The sequence below is a fragment of the Aspergillus pseudoviridinutans genome (genome assembly GCF_018340605.1).
Source record: "Aspergillus pseudoviridinutans IFM 55266 DNA, scaffold_4, whole genome shotgun sequence".
NCBI lineage: Eukaryota > Fungi > Ascomycota > Eurotiomycetes > Eurotiales > Aspergillaceae > Aspergillus > Aspergillus pseudoviridinutans.
The window spans coordinates 1,047,315-1,069,115 of record NW_025091284.1 but is presented as its reverse complement, the minus strand read 5'-3'; the positions used below and the strand labels follow the sequence as shown (position 1 = coordinate 1,069,115).

The 21,801-nt window shown below is 49.4% G+C and overlaps 10 protein-coding genes across 10 annotated transcripts; 7 read left to right on the top strand and 3 right to left on the bottom strand.

Annotated features, from left to right (window-relative positions):
* Positions 1-1,153, bottom strand: Asppvi_005821 (uncharacterized protein; the record flags this gene model as incomplete). The annotated part of the gene is made up of 3 exons (XM_043301734.1): positions 1-651; positions 703-913; positions 975-1,153. The coding sequence occupies 3 exons, from the start codon at positions 1,151-1,153 to the stop codon at positions 1-3; spliced, it is 1,041 nt and encodes a 346-aa protein (XP_043157669.1).
* A 1,527-nt stretch (positions 1,154-2,680) lies between these two features.
* On the top strand, positions 2,681-3,526 carry Asppvi_005820 (uncharacterized protein; the record flags this gene model as incomplete). The annotated part of the gene is made up of 4 exons (XM_043301733.1): positions 2,681-2,696; positions 2,749-3,129; positions 3,198-3,304; positions 3,338-3,526. 4 exons carry the CDS (start codon positions 2,681-2,683, stop codon positions 3,524-3,526), a joined length of 693 nt encoding a protein of 230 aa, XP_043157668.1.
* Positions 3,527-3,773: 247 nt separating this feature from the next.
* Asppvi_005819 (uncharacterized protein) lies at positions 3,774-4,830 on the top strand (the record flags this gene model as incomplete). The annotated part of the gene is made up of 4 exons (XM_043301732.1): positions 3,774-4,059; positions 4,122-4,442; positions 4,492-4,601; positions 4,663-4,830. The coding sequence occupies 4 exons, from the start codon at positions 3,774-3,776 to the stop codon at positions 4,828-4,830; spliced, it is 885 nt and encodes a 294-aa protein (XP_043157667.1).
* Positions 4,831-5,496: 666 nt separating this feature from the next.
* Positions 5,497-6,149, top strand: Asppvi_005818 (uncharacterized protein; the record flags this gene model as incomplete). Its single annotated transcript, XM_043301731.1, has 2 exons — positions 5,497-5,721; positions 5,784-6,149. The coding sequence occupies 2 exons, from the start codon at positions 5,497-5,499 to the stop codon at positions 6,147-6,149; spliced, it is 591 nt and encodes a 196-aa protein (XP_043157666.1).
* Positions 6,150-7,796: 1,647 nt separating this feature from the next.
* Asppvi_005817 (arylamine N-acetyltransferase family protein) lies at positions 7,797-8,806 on the bottom strand (the record flags this gene model as incomplete). Its single annotated transcript, XM_043301730.1, has 2 exons — positions 7,797-8,367; positions 8,427-8,806. 2 exons carry the CDS (start codon positions 8,804-8,806, stop codon positions 7,797-7,799), a joined length of 951 nt encoding a protein of 316 aa, XP_043157665.1.
* Positions 8,807-12,074: 3,268 nt separating this feature from the next.
* Positions 12,075-14,030, top strand: Asppvi_005816 (uncharacterized protein; the record flags this gene model as incomplete). The annotated part of the gene is made up of 2 exons (XM_043301729.1): positions 12,075-12,110; positions 12,168-14,030. The coding sequence occupies 2 exons, from the start codon at positions 12,075-12,077 to the stop codon at positions 14,028-14,030; spliced, it is 1,899 nt and encodes a 632-aa protein (XP_043157664.1).
* Positions 14,031-14,309: 279 nt separating this feature from the next.
* Asppvi_005815 (putative MFS multidrug transporter) lies at positions 14,310-16,162 on the bottom strand (the record flags this gene model as incomplete). Its single annotated transcript, XM_043301728.1, has 5 exons — positions 14,310-15,234; positions 15,286-15,747; positions 15,804-15,857; positions 15,903-16,004; positions 16,053-16,162. The coding sequence occupies 5 exons, from the start codon at positions 16,160-16,162 to the stop codon at positions 14,310-14,312; spliced, it is 1,653 nt and encodes a 550-aa protein (XP_043157663.1).
* Positions 16,163-16,302: 140 nt separating this feature from the next.
* Asppvi_005814 (uncharacterized protein) lies at positions 16,303-16,609 on the top strand (the record flags this gene model as incomplete). The annotated part of the gene is made up of 2 exons (XM_043301727.1): positions 16,303-16,509; positions 16,604-16,609. The coding sequence occupies 2 exons, from the start codon at positions 16,303-16,305 to the stop codon at positions 16,607-16,609; spliced, it is 213 nt and encodes a 70-aa protein (XP_043157662.1).
* Positions 16,610-19,130: 2,521 nt separating this feature from the next.
* Positions 19,131-19,582, top strand: Asppvi_005813 (uncharacterized protein; the record flags this gene model as incomplete). The annotated part of the gene is made up of 2 exons (XM_043301726.1): positions 19,131-19,212; positions 19,260-19,582. 2 exons carry the CDS (start codon positions 19,131-19,133, stop codon positions 19,580-19,582), a joined length of 405 nt encoding a protein of 134 aa, XP_043157661.1.
* Positions 19,583-20,901: 1,319 nt separating this feature from the next.
* Asppvi_005812 (alpha/beta fold hydrolase) lies at positions 20,902-21,753 on the top strand (the record flags this gene model as incomplete). Its single annotated transcript, XM_043301725.1, has 1 exon — positions 20,902-21,753. The coding sequence occupies one exon, from the start codon at positions 20,902-20,904 to the stop codon at positions 21,751-21,753; it is 852 nt and encodes a 283-aa protein (XP_043157660.1).
* Positions 21,754-21,801: the final 48 nt, after the last annotated feature.

Below are 21,801 nucleotides of genomic sequence, written 5' to 3'. Positions count from 1 at the left end.
CTACCAATGAGGAATATAGACGGACCACTCCACCGTCTGAAACGCCGTCTCAGGTAGATCCCTTAGCCCAACGAAGTCCTCAACGAGTATATATGCTCTAGAAATACAATACAAAGCGCATAGCACGGTCACAGGGATGAGCGCCAATAGCGGGATCTCCAACCTTGGGTCCCTCGAAGGATGGATATTTCTCATCTTCGCAGCGAGACGCTGCATCCGCGTTTGCGGTATAGTAGCTTCCACATCCCGAGCCCTTCGCTTCTCAGCATGCCGTGGAAGAAGAACCTTATAGCAGAATTGTACGTATGAGCCGCCGACGAGGGAGAATAACAGTGTATAGCAGGACGCAATGCGCCACAGGATTCGCTCGAGGGAAGAGGGAAAGTCAAAGGTCCAAGCGAACATGAACACGCTGCCAAAGAGGAGGACGATCGGACAGGCGAGAGCATCAGCTAGTGTATCTAGATGCGGGAAATCGTCGCTTGGGATGCGGTTGTAAGGTTTGTTGGTGACGGGACGGGAGAAGATGGGACAGTGGATCCGGCGGAGAATCTGGTTGAAGTAGCGCCAGAAGATGTGGCAGATGTAGAGGTTGGGATGCAGGAATTCCAAGGGGTTCGTGTACCATTCTTCGAGCTCTGGAGGACAGTGCTTTTTCGCATGGTCAGCCCATTTTCTCCTGCAGAAAAGGCGTTGTTTTACCTTTTCTCGGATACTTGTGATATCTACCGCGAGAGTTACGGTGGTCATATTGGTTATATCTTGCGGTTTGTAGTACCAGCAAAACGATGTTGCGAAGAAGACAATGACAAAGGAGATAGTAGTAAGCTCCATTGTTGTCAAAGCAAGATCCTGGGCTGCGCGCAGGATGCAATTTAGTAGCAACCAAACCGCCTGACACACTGCGATAAATCTGCATCTTCGTCATCAGCAGCAGCGCATTCACCTCCATCAAGATCAAAAACAAAACGCACCTCGCAATCCCATCTGACTTGTTCCTATCATCGATATCATCTCGTGTAATTTCTGGATATTCCACATATCCCTGTCCAACCAGAAACAGCAACTGCGCCGCATCAACCGGAAATGGAGTCTCAACCCCAGGCCCCTCGAGAAGAAACCCTCCCATATCTGCATAGAACGCGTGCGTCATCGTCCACTCCCCTTTACCACTTTTCCTGTCCAATTTGCTAAATTCCTACACCTATTAGGACCATCCAGTATGGCCGTGGAAAACACACCTTAACTGACTTTCTAGCCGACGACCATTGTCCCATCGCTAACATCAAAAGAAATTCCGGGCCTAGGATCCCCATACAGGCGAGGTGGAATTTATCCCGTAGGCGGGCCCAGTTTCCGTCTGATTGAGCCGGGATATTGGGGCAGACAGATGTCCAGCAGCATAGAGTGATGGTTAGCACACATGTGGAGAGGATGCTCCATGTTCCGCGTCCGTCGGGTTCGCTGACCCAACCCGATGATGTTGTTGTGGTGTTCGCCATGGATACAACAATGCCATGCTTTAGAGTATGCGACTTTTGGGCTTACAGGGCCTTATATCTGATTCCGATCGGACTTTTGTCAAGACTAGGCAACATTTTGATTGAGAAGGGATTCGGCGCTTAGCCTTGTGTGGGGCCTCAACGATATGCAGCAATTCTGCAAGGGCTCAAATTACTGGACAGAAAAATGTACAACAAGCTCTCAGATTATATGTGGATATGAAAGCACTTGTCATTTTGATGAGATCCTCTACTATTATGGAATACGGTTGAAAAGGCCACCCTTTAACCACCACAAAAGGGGGAATTCTGATTTCTGAACGGCAACTCGGGTGCACAACCCCTGCAGACCCTGCCACGATTACGGCTTTGCGAGGCTTACCTCTGTTCAGCTGGGCGGCTATGTTTAGCTTCAGCCACAATGCGGGATCTGGGCGCCTCAGACCGGAATACCAATGACTCTTGTGGTTGCATTTTGTCATTTACCGAGGGCTGTGTAAGCCACCACTTCATGGATTAAGAATGATGGTGACCTTCAAATTCCACCTCACATCATACTGCCAATTCTATTGTGAAATACATATTATTGGGAGATTCCAAGGCAATGTCTATCCATTACCGTTGAGGGATTTGTTGATAAAGCCATTGAGCGTGATAAATATGCTGTGCGGTCGCAAAGTCATCCAACCAAGGTGGTTAGGAGCTGAGGATTATGTGTGGCTCGACCGCATGTGCAAAGAGTTTGTTCCAAGGCTACGTGCTCTCCAGTTGACTCGAAGATTTGGTACTGTATGTCAGCACGGAGTAATGCAGGGCTCTCTGACCTGGAACCCATGGAGCGAGACTCCGGACTCTTATGGAAGGCCGCTGCCCGATTAGACCTCCGACGTCTCAGTTTTTATGCTAAACTCATTTATGTGCAGTTCAGCAGCTGTTAGTCAAATAGAATATCTTAGTCTCCCAACATCTAAAACACACCGACTTTACGGAACCTACTTCTGCGGAGACATGTCAAAGTCGAGACGATGCAACCAATGCGCTCTCGTTCGGAACCTGACAACGACAAAGACAACGAGGGTGAGGTTCTCGATGACTTCCTTGGCGCTACGGTAATTTCCCCAAGCAGCTGGTGGAGGAAAAGAAGCACATGGCATCTTGGACGAGACGACAGACTTAAAATGCCTCGCTCTCTCGGTGAGTGTTTTTCCTGGGCTATTACAGGGCTTGTGGTCGCTAACGAAACCAGAAATGCTCCTAGACGATTATAACCTCGCTCTAGGCGTCGAGTCCCCAAATCCTAAGCTCATCCGCCCGAGACTAGACGCCATCTTAATCCATATCTTATCCGTGGTGAAAGAAGCGCGACAAAGGTCCGAGAATAGAAATATGAGAGGTGGATCTCAATCCAGTAGATTCGGAATGTCTGCCATTCTGGACGCAGTTTCCTGGGGACCCCGACACAGACTTTGCATGGCGCACGACTTTGAGGGGTGTAGTTACATCGTGGGCTGCACGGTGGACTACGCTTTATGGTACGGGAGCCGACAAGACCTCGAGACCAACTTCATCGTTGTCCGAAGCGACGTGCTAATGGAGGATGAGTGCTGGATGCCTCTTGCAGCTATGTGTAAGTGCCATCTCGCGCATGAGAGCATATATCCCTAGAGAATCGTCCGATTAACACGTGCTGCTCAGCAATAATTCACTACGCTCGAAAGAAAGCCGGGAGGAACGCGGAAATATACGGTATTTGTACAGATAGTTACAAATGGACGTTCTTGCACCTAAACAGCAAGAGTCAGGTACGTCTTTACTCTATAGTCTAGATGATATAGGAAGCTGACGAAGGATATGCAAAGTACTCGTCGCTCCACTTGGACTGGACACAAGGTCAACAAGAAGAGATCGTAAGCCAGATTGCCAAGATCATAAAGCAGGCAATTAAGATTGCTATATCAGAAGCTCAAATGAACCGACGGAAAATGACCGTGAGCCAGATGACTGGCTGTATGGTTTTGGAGTAACTTGTCAAGAACTTTAGAGGCTTGTTGCATTTCGGAAATAGAGAGCGCCCGAATTGTATAACCCACATATTCAAAAAGATTCTAAATACTATTTCACGCATTTTGAGCCCGATTACTATGGTAGATAGCATAGAAGGCCTCTGCGTTGACATCACATCTGCGTCTTCGACCTCATTACCCTGTCCTGACCCCAACATTTACAAACTCTATCCATTATCGTACTCCACCAACCTATTCGACCGAAATAATGGACTATTTCGAAAGATTGAAGACTCAAATACGCAAGAGCTCGGCATCATCTTCGCCCATGCAGAGCAAAGCTGACAACGACGAAGAGCCGGGAGTGTCTAGGACTGTCGCCCGGCAAGGGAAAAAGCCTGTCACTTCTGAAAGGCGAGATCTACCACATATCTGCATTGCCGACATAAAGCCCCAAGATGTCCGTGGGTTCTTACGCCTCCAGCCGGATTGCAACTTCAATTCTTGCTGGCAGTTGACAGCGCAGGACAAGCTCCAAGCTCCTGAGTACTTAGGTAGGTACTCGTATCTACTGCTCGATACACTAAGGTCAAGTTCAGGCTTGACGCTAGCATAGGGTCGATCCTGTCGGGATATTGGCGTGCTGCAGGTGGAGGTACCGAGAACAAAGCGCTTATCAGATCCCGCCTTGAGACAATTCTCGTCGTAGTCCTTGCAAGCAAGAAGCGCGAGTCCGCCTCAGCTTACGGATCCCTTCATCTTCAATTCGAGAAGAATTTGAGTTTGCCGTGGTCCTACCAGAATAGGGCTTACGTGTTGGAGGGCACGACAGACTACTCACTCTGGTACGGAGGACAAAAAAAGGAGACAAACCTGCTATTGTTTTGTGCATTACGTCGAGGGAACATTGGGCGATATCAGGCATTGTGTTCTATGGGTATGTGATTCTGACTCAACAAAAGAGTTTCCTGACTAAACAATGACAGCGATGCTGCACCATGCAAGGAAGAGAGCTAGACGCAACGACACTATAGTATATGGAATAGTTACTGATACCGACGAGTGGCGCTTTTTGTGCATCGACAAGGAGTCTCGGGTGAGCCGTTCGACCAACCGCTGAAACTTCTGAAACTACCTGCAAATACTGACTTGGGTAGTACTCAGGCTGTATCATGAGCTGGGACAAAGGACAGCAGGTGGATATTATATCGACAATCTACAAGATCCTTAATCATGCTGCAGCGCTAGCGCAAGCTCTTGAAGCACCCAGTCTAACAGAGTACATGAGTGTCGAAGATGCCAGTGGTCTCGAATGGTCCGACTGAAGGAGTACAAGTCTGGGAGCAACGGTCTCTAAAGGGAAGAGTTTGCCAGGCTTGCACGTGTAGTCAAACCTTTACCGGTCTCGTGGGGTGTGATTGTGTTAGGGAACCTAGTTCACCTAGAGGGAAATGGCTGAAGAACTTCCTATGAGAGGCCATGACAAAGATATAATGATGTATACTTAGCTTTCTGACATGACACTCTAGTGACTGCATTGTCTCATCATCCACCCATGGTTTTAAAAGCTATACCTTAAACCTACGACGGCAGCATATTTGGTTTCTAGATCGCTATGCTATAGCTCGCCCTGTCTTATATAGTTCTAACATCATCCAGAAAATTTGATTTTCTTCACTTCCCAGATGCAACATTGATCATTCACTGCCCTGGATGTAATCCGTTGCTGATTTTTAGAACTTGTTCTTCAGGTATCTAACAGTGAATAGAACCATAAGAATACTGGTAAGTGCCGAGTTCTTCAAGTATCCAACAGTGAATAGAATCATGACAATAATGGTAAGTGCTGAGAAGCCTTAGCATAAATAACGTCGATCCTCTTCCTTATACCGTCGATCCTCTTCCTTATACCGTCGATCTTCTACCTGAATACCCTCGATCCTCGTCCCTTATACCATTCTTCCTGCTTTAGATGCTTGAGATTGTCGATTATGGCGTCCATCTTCAGCGAGACCGAAGTGACCGCGTCAGAAATCAACTCCTCACCAGCGCAGTCTGCAATCATGGAGTCATCGAGTATCACGTCCGGGCTGCCAGACGACTACATCGCCCATCCGTTTACCAGTCTCAAAGACAACATAACCGTGTCCGCCGTTTTGGCTGGGACGTCGATGGATGACATCCTATGGAGCGGGACCACGACTCTCAGGCCAAGCGTGACTGCAAACAAGGGAAAAGCACCGGATGACTGTTTCATACCGCTAGCTTGACAGGCCAGAGGAAATCAGCCCAAGTGTGGCCTTCGCTCATGGTTGAGACAGGAGTCTCTGAGTCCTTGACCAGGCTCCGACAAGACGCGCAATGGCGTTTTCAGAACTCGGTATGTTGCAAGAAAACCTCGGAAGAGAATTGGTTCCGGAACCCAGACGATTCATACAAGTATACGTACTCGGCCTGCTACCAGCGTGAGTACGGTAAAAAGAAATACTGGAAGATGAAGGAGAAGAAGGCATTGGGTCAAACCATGCCAATTGATGCGGGCGCGGCTAGCAGCGCCAAAGTCCGAGCTGAGAAGCTCAACAATGCCAAGCAACGGGCACATTGCAACAAGGCTATACGGAAGAGGTCTGGATCGAGACTCTAAATGCCGTAGTCTGCCTACTTGTGGTGGAGCAGTCAAGAGGATGGGCCAGTTACCAATCCCTTTCAATCAGGTCAATGTGTGAGTACTGAGCAGCCGTGTACGCCAACAGATGGACAATCCGACAGGACGGTGATGTGCACCCGTCAGCTCATGGGCGACTCCGTGGACCGAGCCGATGCCGGCGACAGCCAGGGGCACCTCGACTGGCGCGTGATGCGCCTCCTATGTCATCTGTCGTTCAGCGTCTTGCTTGACGATTATTAGCGGCATGCAGAGGATGAATTGACACCATGGACACCGCCATTGCGAAGAGCGTCGACCGGGGTGACCGTGGCTTTTCAGACTTCTGGTACGAGTGAGGGCGAGCGCAACATGATGCCAATGAGTCGCGTGGCCGAAACCTACTACCCGATGGCATACCCTTATACTGAGATAGCTATTTGACGCTGTACCCAAAGTTACATTCCAGACCAAGATCAAGGGACAGGATGCTATGGGCTGGGAACACAACTTACAGACCAACTGTGGCTGGAAAGAGCAGCAAAGATGCAGATACTAGTTTATCGCATCATTATAACAGGACAGAAGTTAGCCCAAGGGTGGCCATTGCTTGTGATTGAGACCGGAGTCTCAGAGTCCAAGACTAGGCTCCATGGAGATGCGAGATGGTGGTTCGCGAGTTCAGCGGCCCAGGTCAACACGACACGAGGCTTGTTGTGGGTTTGCAATAAACGTTCTTGGAGCAGAAGAACGAAACAATGTGAAATAGCATCATAATCAAATTATGAGATCATGATGTATTTAAGTTGGGTGATACTGGTTCTTCAATACTAATACCACGTACATCAGCATCGATCATATCCTGCAACTCTAGTCCGCTTGTAGCTGACGACGGACGTTATATTTAACCATATGATCTACCAGCAGAACCCAGAGCAGCTTCGCACTCAAGCCCAAACACTGCTAATCCTCCGGCTCCTCCTGCCAGCATTCTGCGCCGGGTGGTATCTGCATCACTGCTTCCTTACACCAAATATGCACAGCTTTCGACATCATTTCCCTCGTCAGAGCCTCCAGACAGCCACCTTTCACGCTTAGGGTATCCTCTCCGTGAGTGCGATGTATAAGTCGTGATCCACATGATAAGCAAAATAAGCATTCCAGCTCTCTACTTTTCAAGGTTCGCCGTGTATAGGTACCGATTCTCGCAGTGCCATCTGGATTGACCATCGGTATTTCAAACCAAGGGAAGACGGCTGTTATGCCACAATAAGATGAAGACTGGTGGCGGCATTCAGTACAGTGGCAGGCGTATATCTTGTAAGGTGCTGGAAGTGGTGTAGTGAATCGGATGGCTCCACATTGACAGCGACCCTCCATGATGAACTTTGAGTGCCCGGATTGGAAGGAAAGTGGGTTGAATGAAGCTGCAGAGAATATAATCTGAGTTTTCTCCAGGTTCTGTGTGTAGAGAGATTCGCCAAGTAGCACAGCCTTGGCCACTCATGACGCACATAACGACAATGCATCTACCCCGCATCGCCAGATGCTGGATCCTAACTACAATTGGGTTAGTAGAAGACCTCGCTTGTCTAAGAATATACGAGATAAGAGTTTGATGTAGATGGGCTCTTCTGCCTAATGTGTCTAAATCTTTGGTTTCGCGCCTAAGAATGCTACTGTTCCAACAATCTCTTTCTTCTCGTCATCTTCCAGCTTAATTCCAAACACGCTCTCTAAGGCATTGATCCTCTCCTCTTCAGACTTGAATTTCATTTTCCGCGCCAATTTGCCTCCTTGGAACCAACTCATAGCGTCATTCCAAATCATCACCCACCCGACTGGCCTCCTGTCTTTCAGGACGAGCTGAAATGCAATCACTCGGTACATAAACCAAGCTCGTTTGTTACCACGGACCGCGCGCTCTGCAGCTTGATAATCACTCTCAAGCCACTCGCTCTCCGTGAAGGCATATATGTCCACCCAGTCCGGACTGCTGTCAAACAGAAACTGCAGACGCCAGTACTTGAGATGCCTGGCACGACCCTGGTCAATCGGGGCATAAATAACTCTGCCCMGCCGTCCGAGGTTCCCATCACCATCAGTAAATTTGAGTCCATCTTGAAGCAGGACAGGGTCAACCGGGCCATTGGGGCCAAATCCTGCGTCCACGAGGTAGTCATTCCCGTCTAGCCGGACGATGAGAATCATATGTTGCCTTTTACCGTCAGCATGCATAAACCGATAATGATGTGGCCAAGAAAAGGGAAAGAATACCAATCTCCAAAATGCGCGCGGCCAAGATCCTTGTCTTGCGCTGCCACGCTGGTTGATTTGTTCGTCCGTGCCCCGCTCATGTACAGCTCATATCCCAGGGCCAGCAACACTTCGCCGAATAATCGAGTGATCTGGAAACAGGTCCCTCCTTGCCGGCGCCGAACGATCTTCTCGTATAGTAACGACGGGCTTAGAAGTAGGAGGCGGTCGGCGGTATAGTGAAGAGCTGTATTTTCAAAGGGGACTGCCGCCAGATGGTGATGGAGAAGACATGTCAGCGCCTCTAGGCGGTCCCTACCTGCTAATAAGACGTCGCGGATGTCATTAGGCAGGTTAACACGGTCGAAGTAGCTGCTTAACTCCGCTTGTGTATATGCCATGACGCATAACGACCACCGTCTTAAGCCTTGCTATCAGCTGAGGGGTCAGAGTGTTGAGTATCCTCAAGAAGGCATGAATATCTCAATCCGGTGCAAGGCTTGATATACTTAGCGACGTTACATCGTGTGCCCTGTAGTCTCACGATTAGCAAATTGAATTCACGAATTTAGGCAAGCGGGCGATCCAATAGCAAATCAGAAAGCGTCCAAGATTAACAAGTGCCGCCAAGACTCAGCCCATATCCAATACAAACGCAGACACATAGATATCAGACTGTGCGCGGCCAGGGCTTGCTCATCAGATGTGGCGGAAGTCCTCATCTATCGGAATGGAGGGCGCTGATAACCGAAGTTATCGATTCAAAAGCGAGGGGTCTACTATGCGAACTTGGCCTGTTGTGGATCGAGCATTCATCGCAATAGCCTCTCGTCCACTTGATCAACGCAAAAAGCTTGATCGCGCACGGACTCTCAGACAGCTCAGGTCCACAAACACGCGAAATATCGATTCAATCATCATAAACCGCAGGAATGTCATGTCCGACCTACATTCCAAGCTGGAAATCGGTGTCGTGAAGCGAAGGGAGGTAACCCCCTTTACCGGGTCATTCCATCGCGTTTTGTTGATCCCTCTGCACAGTTAGTTTTTCATGGGATGCATCCAGGAATTGATCTTCTCATTCAGCTTTTGACAACCGATAATTATGGCACTCGTCGTCGACGATGGAAACGGCATATCATCTAACTCGACTATGGACAGCGTTCACCCCTGGGCTGCCATGCAGCAAGAGCCAGCCTCATGGCACCTCAAGTTCGACCCGGAATGAATTTCTCCAAAGCCCATTCAATATCAACCACATACCAATGACGAATGAATGGATCAGATTGCCTTGTGGATGAGGATACTCGGGCTAAGAGTGTGAGCATAAAGCCGACTTGTAGAACTGTCCCTTCGAGACCTGGACGAGTTATTCATTTCGGCATCGTCAGAAAGTGACAGGACGTATCATAACTAAGATGATGGTGCGGAGTTGAACTTTTTCGGCTCGAGTGAGTTATTTTTTAACGGATCTTTGTGCTGCTTACATGTGTAGAAACAGCCTCATCAGACCTATCTGGAGTGATGATTTCTCTCTCTACAAATCTTGAGTCGAAGACGACAGGCGCCATCGAACAAGAACCAGAGACCGTTTGCACCAACTCTCCACCACCCCGAGGTCATGATCCACAAGTAGATGAGATAAGCTTCTTCTGTGCCGGGAAGGCTAATGGTTGGTCTATCACCGCATTGTGCATTGGGTGATACATGTTCCCATGCTCTGCTTGATAGCCGAACTGTCTCGTGCTCTGGAGTCAGACATTTATCCGACTAGTCAACACCAATGTGACTGCCTAGCTCGAGGTAAGATGACAGATTACATCGCATGTGAAAGCGAGACATGCAGGGCGCTAGCCGAAGTGTCATGGATCATTACCACGCTAAGGTAGAGGCAAAACGAGTCATCGGTCTTCTATTCCACATAGGGCCACAGTCTAACACCCGCAAAGGAGTCCAATCTTGAGTTCCTGTCGACTTGTAAGATAACATAATATTAACGGCTTCAGGTTGACTTCGATTATGGAATACCAAATGAATGGGCTCTAACAGATGTAGTCCAGAACAAAAGGACCTTGAGCCTCTACAGTTGGCGCCAGACGATTGTGCAATTGGCTCGAATAACGTCCACCAGCCTTGGCAATGTTGTGCGCAGCCTATAACGAAGCAGACTGATATTAGTATCACGCTGGCCCGGCCAAAGCTCCGTTAGCCGAACCTTAGAGCCAATACCCCTTTCAAAATTAGCAGCTGTTTCGCTGAGAATATGGCGGACAAGGTACAAGTTCTTGTAACTCATGGTCTAAGCCACAGCCATGTAGTCCATGTGAATGCAGACACAAAACTCTGACATCCCCAGAAGAAGAACGTAGGGTTATTCCATATTCATCAGTATGTGAAGTTCTCTCCAGATTGCAATATGTCTCGATCACGAGTCCCACAAGTCCCGGCCTTCATTCAGCTAGCCATCAGGCTGGGTGGACTAGCGCTCAGCATAGCATGTTTCTATTACATGTTATATCTCGCAACTCACTGGGGTGAGGGGCACACATTCTATTTTGCCATTTTCTCAGTAAGCGACCGTCGCTTTAATTGTGGACGTATCTGACTTCCCAGATATCCGCCGCAATAGTCGTCGACCTGGTCGAAGTATGCGGTCTTCTGGACGCCTCATTCACCCTCAAGCGGATGCACGTGGGCATGCTAGTTTTCGGAAACGTCATATCAATGATTCTGGGAGTTATCGGATGCCTCCAGGCGGCTTTTAGCGACTGGAGTCTGGCCGATGCCCCGTCTGATTATCCGCGTCCGTGGATGGACACACTGGACCTGGCGTTCACGTTGATGATTGCATTTCTGTATGTTTCTCCACTGGTTTAGCGATTTAGCTGACGATGTAGCGTGTCTCGTTTGATGTTTTCGATACTCGAGTGTGTTATCTGTGGCCGGGTGCTTCGGAGGCGGAGGGAAGACCGTGCAAAAGAGGGAGGAGGGACTGCGTTGGCTTCGATATCTCCAGTTGCTGTGGGTGCTAAGGAAACGCCAAGCGATGCTTGATCAAGTTCACATGTACTTTTCATGAATGCTGTACGCTGAACGGGTATGACATCAGTTGCCCGCTATGCAATGGCTCAATTATTAATCTCAATCTGAGAGGCACAGTAATATCATTGGTGGAGAACAGAATTTGCGGGTATATCTACGGGCTGTGCTTGGCTCATCAGGAACATCACAAATTTCAAGACAATGACCCACAACAAACCAGGATAACAATATCCATTGTGATGTAATGTGGGTCACAAATGTGTTTGAGATTGTTGATAGGTTACCCAGTTGATCGACACGCCAGGAGAATCAACGATATTGAATGTCAATTGACTGATCTGTTGCCGAGGACCCAGATAAGATCCACGCATTACGCCATGTGCCCACAATTCAACACCAAACAAGAGATGAGCTCAATCTTTCGCTTTTCCGGTATTAAGTAGCCTGTAATCAATGGCATTGCGCAAGTTGCCTGTCATCCGGTGCTGTGTTATTAACCGAGGTTTCAGTGGGTGGAAAAGTCAATTCCTCTCTCAGTGGATATTTTCGTTGTCTGTTTACTACCTCTTGAATATATCAATTGATACTCAGATTGGCCTGACTGGAACGATTGAGGAGTAACACAGTATGGACGAAAGACCTCCCAGACGCCCGCGGGCGAAGGTACGTAAAACTATACGACTCCCGTAGAAGCACAAGACATATACTAACAGCAGATAGTCCGAAGCAACACGACGCCTACGAGATCCAACAGAAGCAGCTCCATCACCCACCAGGAGCACTCCAGGCGCCGGCCGCGCGGATTTAATCTCACCCACAAGACGAGCCTCTGCCCTGGAAGGCCCCGAAGCATCAGGGCCAGCCAATTCTGGCATCCGGCGACGAAGCACGGCCGCGTCTCGGCGCAGCGGAGTACCCAGCCTCACATCCCGGACCACTCTGGCACAGCGAACACGAGGACAATTCACACTGGCCGGTCCAGAGGAAACACCTCAGCTTAGACTTGCTCATGAACCCTTCGTGCATCCAGGATACACTGAGCTCAACCCTGCCTATGAGCAGCCCGCTAACGCAAAGCCAGTATGGAGTTTGGCGAAGCCCCTGCCGCGTGTGGTGCGGCCGGGCATGGTTCCCACCAAGGAGGAGTTACTGGAGGCGCGGGCGAACGCCCAGTTGCCGGCGGAGAATTCGCAGAAGATGGGGCTGGATGTTGATCCCAATGACCTCGAAGCTGGTCAGATCGAGAAGACCGCGGATCCGCGCAAGATGGCCGCGCAGGTGGAGGATGCGCGGGTGCAGCGCGAGAACAATTTCGTCAATAAGATACTGACAGGGGAGACCGCGTCAACCCGGCGGTTATCGCGTACCTCGTCCGCTCGTATGCGTCGCCCCTCATACGTGGAAGGAGCGGTGGACCAGTTATCGACCTTAGAGGAAGGTGAGCATCCGGCGAAGACGCAGCCTGAAGTCCCTGAGCAGCCGCAGTCTCCCCTGGCGCAGCAGGAGCTCAGCACTGAACCTCTGCAGCCCGTGCCCGAGGAGATCGACCCGCATCTAGACGAGCACGACCACGAATACGAGGATGAGCACGAGGACAAGGATGAGCACGAGGACAAGGATGACATGGGCGACTTTCCTACGCTTGACCATGCGGCGTACCCGGAAGACCTGCACCCGCTCGTCCAGGAGCTTGTCGAGGAGGAAGTGCACAATAATCACACGACCTGGTCCGTCATCCGTACGCACCACCGCGAGGAGCTCGCCGAGGCACTGGCGGTCTTTGTCCAGCTAACCGTCGGTCTGTCCGCGGATCTGTCCGTGACCCTGACCGGCGCAGGGAACCCCAACACCACTGCCTGGGCGTGGGGATTCGCCGCCATGATGGCCATCTACATTTCTGGTGGTGTATCCGGTGCACACCTCAACCCGACCATCACGATCATGCTGTGGTTCTACCGCGGATTCCCCAAGCGAAAGATGCCTGCTTACTTCGTGGCGCAGTACCTGGGCGCGTTTATCGCCGCCCTTTCGGTGTATGGGCTGTACTACCATTCCATCCAGCATTACTTAATCGCGAACACTCCCACCGATATCATCAACAGCTTCATCACCAGCCAGCGGCAAACCTGGATCGGGCCCGGGACTGCCTTCTTCAATGAATTCATCGGAACGCTCTGTCTGACCGTAACCGTCCTTGCACTTGGCGACGATCAGAACGCTCCTCCCGGTGCAGGCATGAACTCGCTGATTATCGGCTTCGTCGTTGCGTGTCTCAGCATGACCTTCTCGTATCAGACAGGGGCGGCATTCAACCCGAGCCGGGATTTTGGGCCGCGACTGGCACTGTTGGCGCTGGGATACGGGAGAGAGCTGTTCACGAATCCGTACTGGTTCTATGGGCCGTGGGCGGGGTCCTTGACCGGTTCGTTTATGGGAGCGTTCCTGTACGACTTTATGATCTTCACTGGAGGCGAATCGCCTATCAACTATCCATGGGAGAGGACGCAGAGGGCGATGCGTAAGAGTAAAGCGAAGTGGAAGAGGAGGCTGCAGTTGGGCAAGGAGAAGCGGGTTGTCCGGTAGGTGAGAGTTGGCTCATGCATAGAAAGGTACATAGACATAACACAGTATCAAATATGTACATAGTTTCTAACGTAGACTAAAGCATCATGAATATATCTATCAGGTTTATACAGCGTCATCAGCTCATCAGTGACCATGTCCACCTCAGACTTCTCAACTTCCGTTTTGAGTTGCCGTACGGCATCCCAGAATTCATATCAATATCGTCATCATCATCACTTGTCACATGACTCTATACACCATCCACATAATACTAACCAATTCCAATCTATTCAGGAATCAAACATTGGATCCTTTCTCAGCCGCATTCTCCTCCCTCTCACTCGTCTCTTCTGGATCCCACGTGGACTCACGCATGAACGGACTCCTCTTCCGAATCTGCGGCCCCTTGAGCACCAGGACCACAGGCACAAGCGACAGAGCAGCTCCAATGAACCCCAGCAATGAGCCAGCCCATCCAAAGCCGAGATTACTAAACAACTGCGGCGATGCAAGCGGGAGGAACGCTCCAAACGAGTTTCGACCCAAAGACGCGGCCGACAATGCCGAGGCAGCGTATTTCTCATATGCGTCAGTCAGATAGTTGACGACACCCATGTAAATTGCGTAGATTCCAATTCCAGTGGCCGTGATTCCAATCGTGGGAACAATCCAATGGACGTCGGGCTGACTGGCCCAGCCGTACCAGAACAGTCCAGCGGTGAACAGTAAGCTACCAGGGATGGAAGTGTACAGTCTAGCCTCAGGAATAGGACGGCCGGGCCTTTCGGTGTTTCGCTTCGCAGAACGCAGGTAGAGCCAGTCCTGGAAGGGATTGATGGCAGTGGCGATGACGGCTCCGACGGAGATGGCTAGCTGGACAAGACCGGTGGCCAATACGCCCCAACCATAGTTGGTGCTGTATGTCTGGACCACGCTGGAGAAGAACAGATACAAAATACCCCAGGCGAAACTGATCCACAGGGTGAAAAACTGCACGACTGGCTCGGAGACTAACATCCGGGCAGGACGGCCGAAGGAGATCTTGAGGAGACGCCACGTACTCGGGGCGTTCAGCTCGGACGCCGCGTAGACGTGCCGTCCAGTCTCCTTGCGGATTTTGCGCGCTCGTCGTTTGAGGATCACGTCTGGACGGGTCTCGCGGAGGATGAGCCAGAAAACTGGGATTAGAGCGGCGTTGTAAATGATTTGGACGTAGAAGATCCTGTGGCCATGCATTAGAGGTTGTTCGTCCATAACAGATGTAGTCTCTTACCATCTCCATGGATCACTCTTGTGAATCTGCACAATGGCAGAGCCGATAAACGGGCCTAAAGCAATCCCGATCACGCTTGTAAACCCGAACAGAGACATGGGCAGGCTGCGAGCCTTGCCGCCCTTCCACACATCACTGATACTCCCTCCGACGATGTTGATCGAGACAGACGACGCACCACCGCCAAAGAAGCGAGTTACTGTAATTGTAGCAAAATTTTGGGCGAAAGCCGATCCGAATAGCGTAGCGACCAGAATAATATACGAGACGAAGTATCCAGGCATGCGACCGGAGGATTCGGTGAGAGGCACGAAGATCAACGGCCAGAAGGCCGCACCCATGTTCCAGGAGGTCGTAGCCCAGTAGAGGTTGGGGAAAGGAGAGTTCTGGACGTGAAATTGTTGTTCCATCCAATTATTCCCGGATCCATACGTTCCGGCAGGGAGACCGGTCAGGATTGAACTATAGAGTCAGCGTCTTGCAGGTCACTATGGATTTGAGCACAACTGCAAACTCACATGAAGCAGACCGTCAAGGTAAGAAGCCATTTGTACTTGGTACTCCAATTGAATCTAAAATGTATTAGATCATATTTCTTGATGTCCCTTCTCACTTACGGATTCTCAGGATCATCCGGCCCATCCCAACTGTGAATCTCGATGTCTGCGCTATCCCGTATCTCGCCACTGAGGTCTTCAATACCGAGATACCCTTTAATTCTGAAGATAGTCAGTATCTCAACACTATTTCAACTGCATCGCACCAACCTGTCCATCAGACTCTTTTTTGGCAGTTGAGTGTTCGTCGCAGAGTTTGCGGGCATTGCGTCATCGACCGGTTGCGACGAACCCCCATTGCGGACCTCTGATTCAGCCATCTTAGAGCCAATTCACATTCAAGAGACTTATAAACCCCAATGGTGTAGGGATGAAGAAACACTTGTGAATTGAGAAATCGAGAAGAAATGAAAGATGGGGAAAAAAAAAAATTTCAATCTATGCTCATCTTCAAGTGACCATGACCATTGCATATCCGCTTCGGCATGCCGAGAACGCCGCCCGAGATACCATTGGCTCTGGGCAGCCCTATGCCGTCATCGATTGGGGACAGATCGACGGCAAAGTCTCACGTTGGCTGATCCAGTTCTCGGGCATTCGTTCATCTTGGGTTCATACGCCCAGTGGCGCGAGTTTAAACTCTCCATGCGATCCGATTGTGGCACTGGTACGTAGTAAGCGGGATTTCCCCTTGCCACGGATTATTCATACGGATGGGTTACCCGTTTACCTGACTGCCTTAAATCCGTGTATACCCACAGTTCTGAGTAGTTACGCAGGAGGTTGGCAGGTATATGTGTTGAGACTTTTCTGCTCGGTTCCTGTACTCTTACAATGTAACTAGGAGAATAGCAAATGGATAGTTATGGTTGGACACTGTTTGGGAAACTCAGCCACTCGGAATGCGCAATGCTCAATAGAAAATTATAGAATTGAGATTCACCCTGCAGTAGTTATAAGGCTAGCCAGTATAAAACATAGAAGCACGGTGTTTGTGATCCAGTTATGAGATTCGTATGTGCAGTTTCCAATTCTGGGAATCAAATATATACATCTATACAGAGGTCTCCTGAAGACCATTCCTTGCTAGCAGCAAGTCAATATGACCTATCCTTGCTTTATATTGTATTCGATATGTCTATATATGATCGCCTAGCAAGCACCGGTGCTTGTGATAATCGTCATATGCATATTCCTATAAAAGGTCTGCCGACCCGGGCAGCTTCTATTCGTGCATGGTGGCCTCCATGCTGTCTGACGACGATGAGCATGTCGTGCATTGAAATCCCAAGGTGAGACAGAATGCTCCACTTGGGATTGTGGTTGCCTGAAAGAGCTTTCGGGCTTCGCGTGTCCGTTTTTGGTCCATACAAGCTAGGATGTTTATTATGGGCGTGGTTGCTTTTTTAGTCGAGAAGATGATTTTTGTACATTTGACAGATATGCTGCCTTTTCCGGTTGTGTGATTTAATTCATCAGTACTTTGCTCGAGCAGTTTTGAAGCAGAACCAGATAGAGTCTCGAAACTTCCTAGGGACCGCAAGCTCTGCTTAAATGATAAGGGGCCATGGTCTACTTTCTTTAATGGGATTGGTTGAAGCGGAACTCCTTTATATATAGGTACACTTAACCGTGGTCTTGTGATCTTTTAAGTATATTGTTTGCCTTTTTTTCATAATGAAGGCCGCAAGTCACGAAACAAAATCTGCTTAAGGATGCCAATTACCAGGGGGAAAGTACTCTGCAGAGCTCTTAATCACCTTGAAGGGTAGTCGACATTAACTACAGTGTGTCGAGAAGCACATATCACAACCATGCAGGTTCTATCACGCTATCTTGAATACTATTGGCCTTGATGCACCTGTCACTTGCACTTTCGGAGAGACCGATTGGCTCGCTTTTAGTTACTGTCCAAACACCTTGCATTGCATCACCATGTGGCTTTATCCCTCCATAGCTAAACAGCCGCTGTGTCTTCCCACCGTTGTGGCTGGCTAACTGTTGCTCCTGTGATGCTTGAACTGCCTGAACATACGTCCTGCTTGCGGTAGGTGCATAGTTGTGGAGCTGAACTGCGGGATGATTACCTGGATATGAGATTGCGCAGTCGGCTGCCTGCGCCCTTGTTTGCTCATCAGCTGAATTAACAAATTATGGTGGTTTGAACAGTTGCATTACTGGGTAGAAATGAGTTGCAGAGCTTATGTCGTCTTGATCAGTCGCAATCATTAATGTTGATAACTCATCATTGGGGAGGCGTAAACAACATATAAACCCTCAGCATTCCTTTCTACAGAACATCTGTCAAGCAGGCAACTGTGATTCAACATGCTTAGCTCAATCCTGTCCATCCTGGCCGTAGTTGTTTCTGCAGCAGCGTTGTCTTCGGACTGTCGGAGGATCTTGTCTATATGTATCATGCGACTGGCGCCATGAACTCAATAAATAACCAGGAGTAAGTGTTTTGACCTCCATTATGACTAATGTCGGTTAGGTTTGAAGGCCGCATTGTTAGTGTCGATAAGTCAAGTAGTGGTCGTGAAGCCGGCAGATCTACTGCTCCCTTATTGGGCCATGGCGACGGCGGCAATGGCTCATGGGGACATTGATCAGCTCGTGGCTCATTTTTGTAAAACAATGCCATTGTGCCTTTTTTAATGGATTGGCTGGCTTGAGGTCACTGGAGTTCGAGGCTACATGGCAAGGATAAGTTAGAGTTGCTGACGGTTGTTGTTTGTGGAAGGGTAAAAGTCAAACCATAAGGAGCCTGCCAGTGGCCTTCAGGGCTCTTTGATCCCATGCTGTGGTTCCAAATTGCAGTGCTGACATGAACTGATGGGAGCCAATTTGACAATATTGTCAGTTGCAGTTGTCAGGAAGAACGGAAAGCGGGGATTGAATGTGGCTGACAGTTGCCTGACAATTGGTTGCCTAAAAAGGCAAGTTTCTGCATATTTTGGCTGTCGGATACAAACTAAGACTTTTATGCCGAGCACACTACGCTACAGGGGCCTATTATTCTCATTTCTCAACCCTCTTTGACAATTTCCAAACCACGTAGACCTGTGTTCCCATTGCTAGTGATGGCTTGGTTGCAAAGATGTATGACGGCTTCAGTCGGCACAGATTACCTGCAGGATACTGTGATCTGAGTTAAAGAATGAAATCTATAAATTCATGGCTATTGATCTTTCTTCCCTCCCTCACTTTGCAGTAATTGGAACCAGAAATCCTTTCCTCTGTTGACTCAAAATTACACACTTTGAAGTAGTAATTCATACTCTCAAAATGTCAGGCCCAATTCAGAGTGATGCTGTCTATCGACTGACTCCGAAATCCGCGTCTGGGCTAAGACTCGAGCTGTCCAACGGTATGTTGTGAATTGATCACTTTCGCGGTCGAGTGCTGATATTGTAGGCGACCCTGGCAACGGCACGCAGGCGCAAGGATGGAGCGAGATGCACGATCATGCTTTCTACAACCAGGTCTGGCTTCTTACGAAGGACCCACAGGGTTGGTGGAGATTTGTGAATCTTCGATCCGGAAGTAGGTCCATTGCGTCTCAGTCTTTGAGAGCCGCTGGTGAGGTTGAAACTGATAACTCGGACTTGAAATTAGCGAGTCTTGATTTGGCGGGTAGTAGCTCAGCCAATGGCACTAAGATACAAGGCTGGGCTACGCTTGACAATGATCACCAAAAGTGGTTCATCACCGACGCGGGCAGTGGATACTGGAAGTGAGTACTCCTGCTTGCTATGCACACGCGATGCTTTCAAGGAATTACTCACTATTGAAGGATCGCGAACAAGGGGAGTGGAACTGTTGTCGATTCTGGAGGAGGCACTACATCTGGGTACATTTCACAACCCTGTCTTGATGATCAATCGGTTGATGAAGCATTATAACAGCACACATGTGTGTGGTTGGCACGATATTCCAAATGACAATCAAAGATGGTCATTTGAGCGAATCTCTCGGACGCCGACAGAGATACAAGCTGTCCTGAGGGCTAACCCTCGTACGGCCCCGACGAATTTCCAGTACTATCATGCTGATATGAATTATCTGCTTCTTCCGTTAGATCTCCGGGACGCGATCTATACGGCTTCGGGTATTCAGCATAATTTCAGATGGCGCTCAGAGGTTTTTGATTGTAGGGCAACCCAGCCCCACGCCAGCTTGCTCTATAGATGGACTTGGCTAATAGAGTTCCATTTGCGTCTACTAGGTGACGACTTCGCCTTCACCTTCAAAGCTGCCGTGGCAAAAGACGGCAATGACTTGATACGGGCTGATGTAAGTCTGTACTTTTGCGCCGCCTGCTTGTGTAACTACTCCCCTAACATATCATCGTGCGACGAAGGGCATAGCCATTCTTTGTGGGATCATGTTCGGTTCTAAACCAGGAGGTGACGCACATGCTTACAATTGGTTCGTATACCATAATGCTAATGGCGACCATCTGAACTTCATCGAACCCCAAAATGGACAATGGAATTGTGAGTAATATGTCAATCTTGAACCGCATCCTTCACCGTCCACAGTATGCAAGTGCTGACAGAAGCACCGATAGCGAATGCGTGGGGTTACAACGCATACTTTGGGGTATTCTGAAGTGAGCGCTCGACACACGGGTTGCAAAAATCTAGGGACTCCGCGATGGATAATCCAGTGGGGACTCTCGATGTATCAAATAAATACAGGACAACTCGTATATAAATAGGTTAACCCATCATCTTCTTAAGCTTCTTATGACCTGGTCCTGGCAGCCCAGACGGTCCGCGTGCTCACAGAGAATTGATCTGAGACTACTAGTAGTCACAAGATATACGCTTATATAGTCAGTAATTGATTATATGTATACACTACTGTCAAGCGATACCTAAATGTTTGCAGACGATGTATGGAGTCACTTCGACGGACAGGGATTAGCAAGTTCTGTGACAAATGACATCATCATCCTCATCAGCCATATAAGCATGACACGTGCAACCTATATCTTTCGCTCATGCAACTTGGCTATCTACATTACCTTTCATCCCAAACTTAGGCATAGAATATGCAACCACTGGTCAACGAACACGTGCTCATCCGCGGTACGCGAATCGCCTATGGCATCTACGGAGAACGAACCGGAGAACCCGTCGTCTTACTACACGGGACACCGTCCAGCTCTCTCATCTGGCGAAACGTCATGCCTCATTTGACAAACGCCCACTACAGAGTCCATGTCTTCGACTGGCTTGGCTACGGGCTCTCCGAGCGCCCCTGGGATCCATCCATCGATACCTCGATTTCGGGCCAGGTGCCGATTCTGGAGCAACTACTGGCGCACTGGGGCCTGGAATCAACCCATCTCGTAGCCCATGACATTGGCGGAGGGATCGCTCAGCGCTTTGCCATTTTCTCGCCGCAGAGGGTTCGTTCCTTGACACTTGTGGATGTAGTCAGTTTCGACAGTTATCCGTCTGCGAGAACTAAGAAGCAGATGGAGAACGGGCTGGAGGCCCTGATTCGGGCGCCTGATGAGAAACATCGCGAGCATTACAGGGACTGGTTGCTCTCCGCTGTGCAGAAGCGGGAGCAATTCGAGAGGTCAAGCCTCGAGACCTTCCTCGGCTATATTTCTGGCCCCGTCGGGCAGGCGAGTCTCTACCAGCATCAGGTCCGGTTCTATGATCCCAAGCATACGCTGGAAATTGCCGACCGGTTGGGTGAGCTGGGGAAATTGCCTGTTAAGCTGATCTGGGGTGCAAATGACGGGTGGCAGGTTCCTGACTGGGCGCATAAATTGCATGAATCTATTCCTGGCTCACAGGTGGAAATTATCGAGGATAGCGGACACTTTTCTCCGGAGGATCAGCCAGAAAAGCTTGCAGAGTTACTGGTCACCTTTCTGAAGGAGCATTGATAGTTGCCTTAGTTGAGGGCACTTGCTTGCGTCGTTTACCGACCGAAT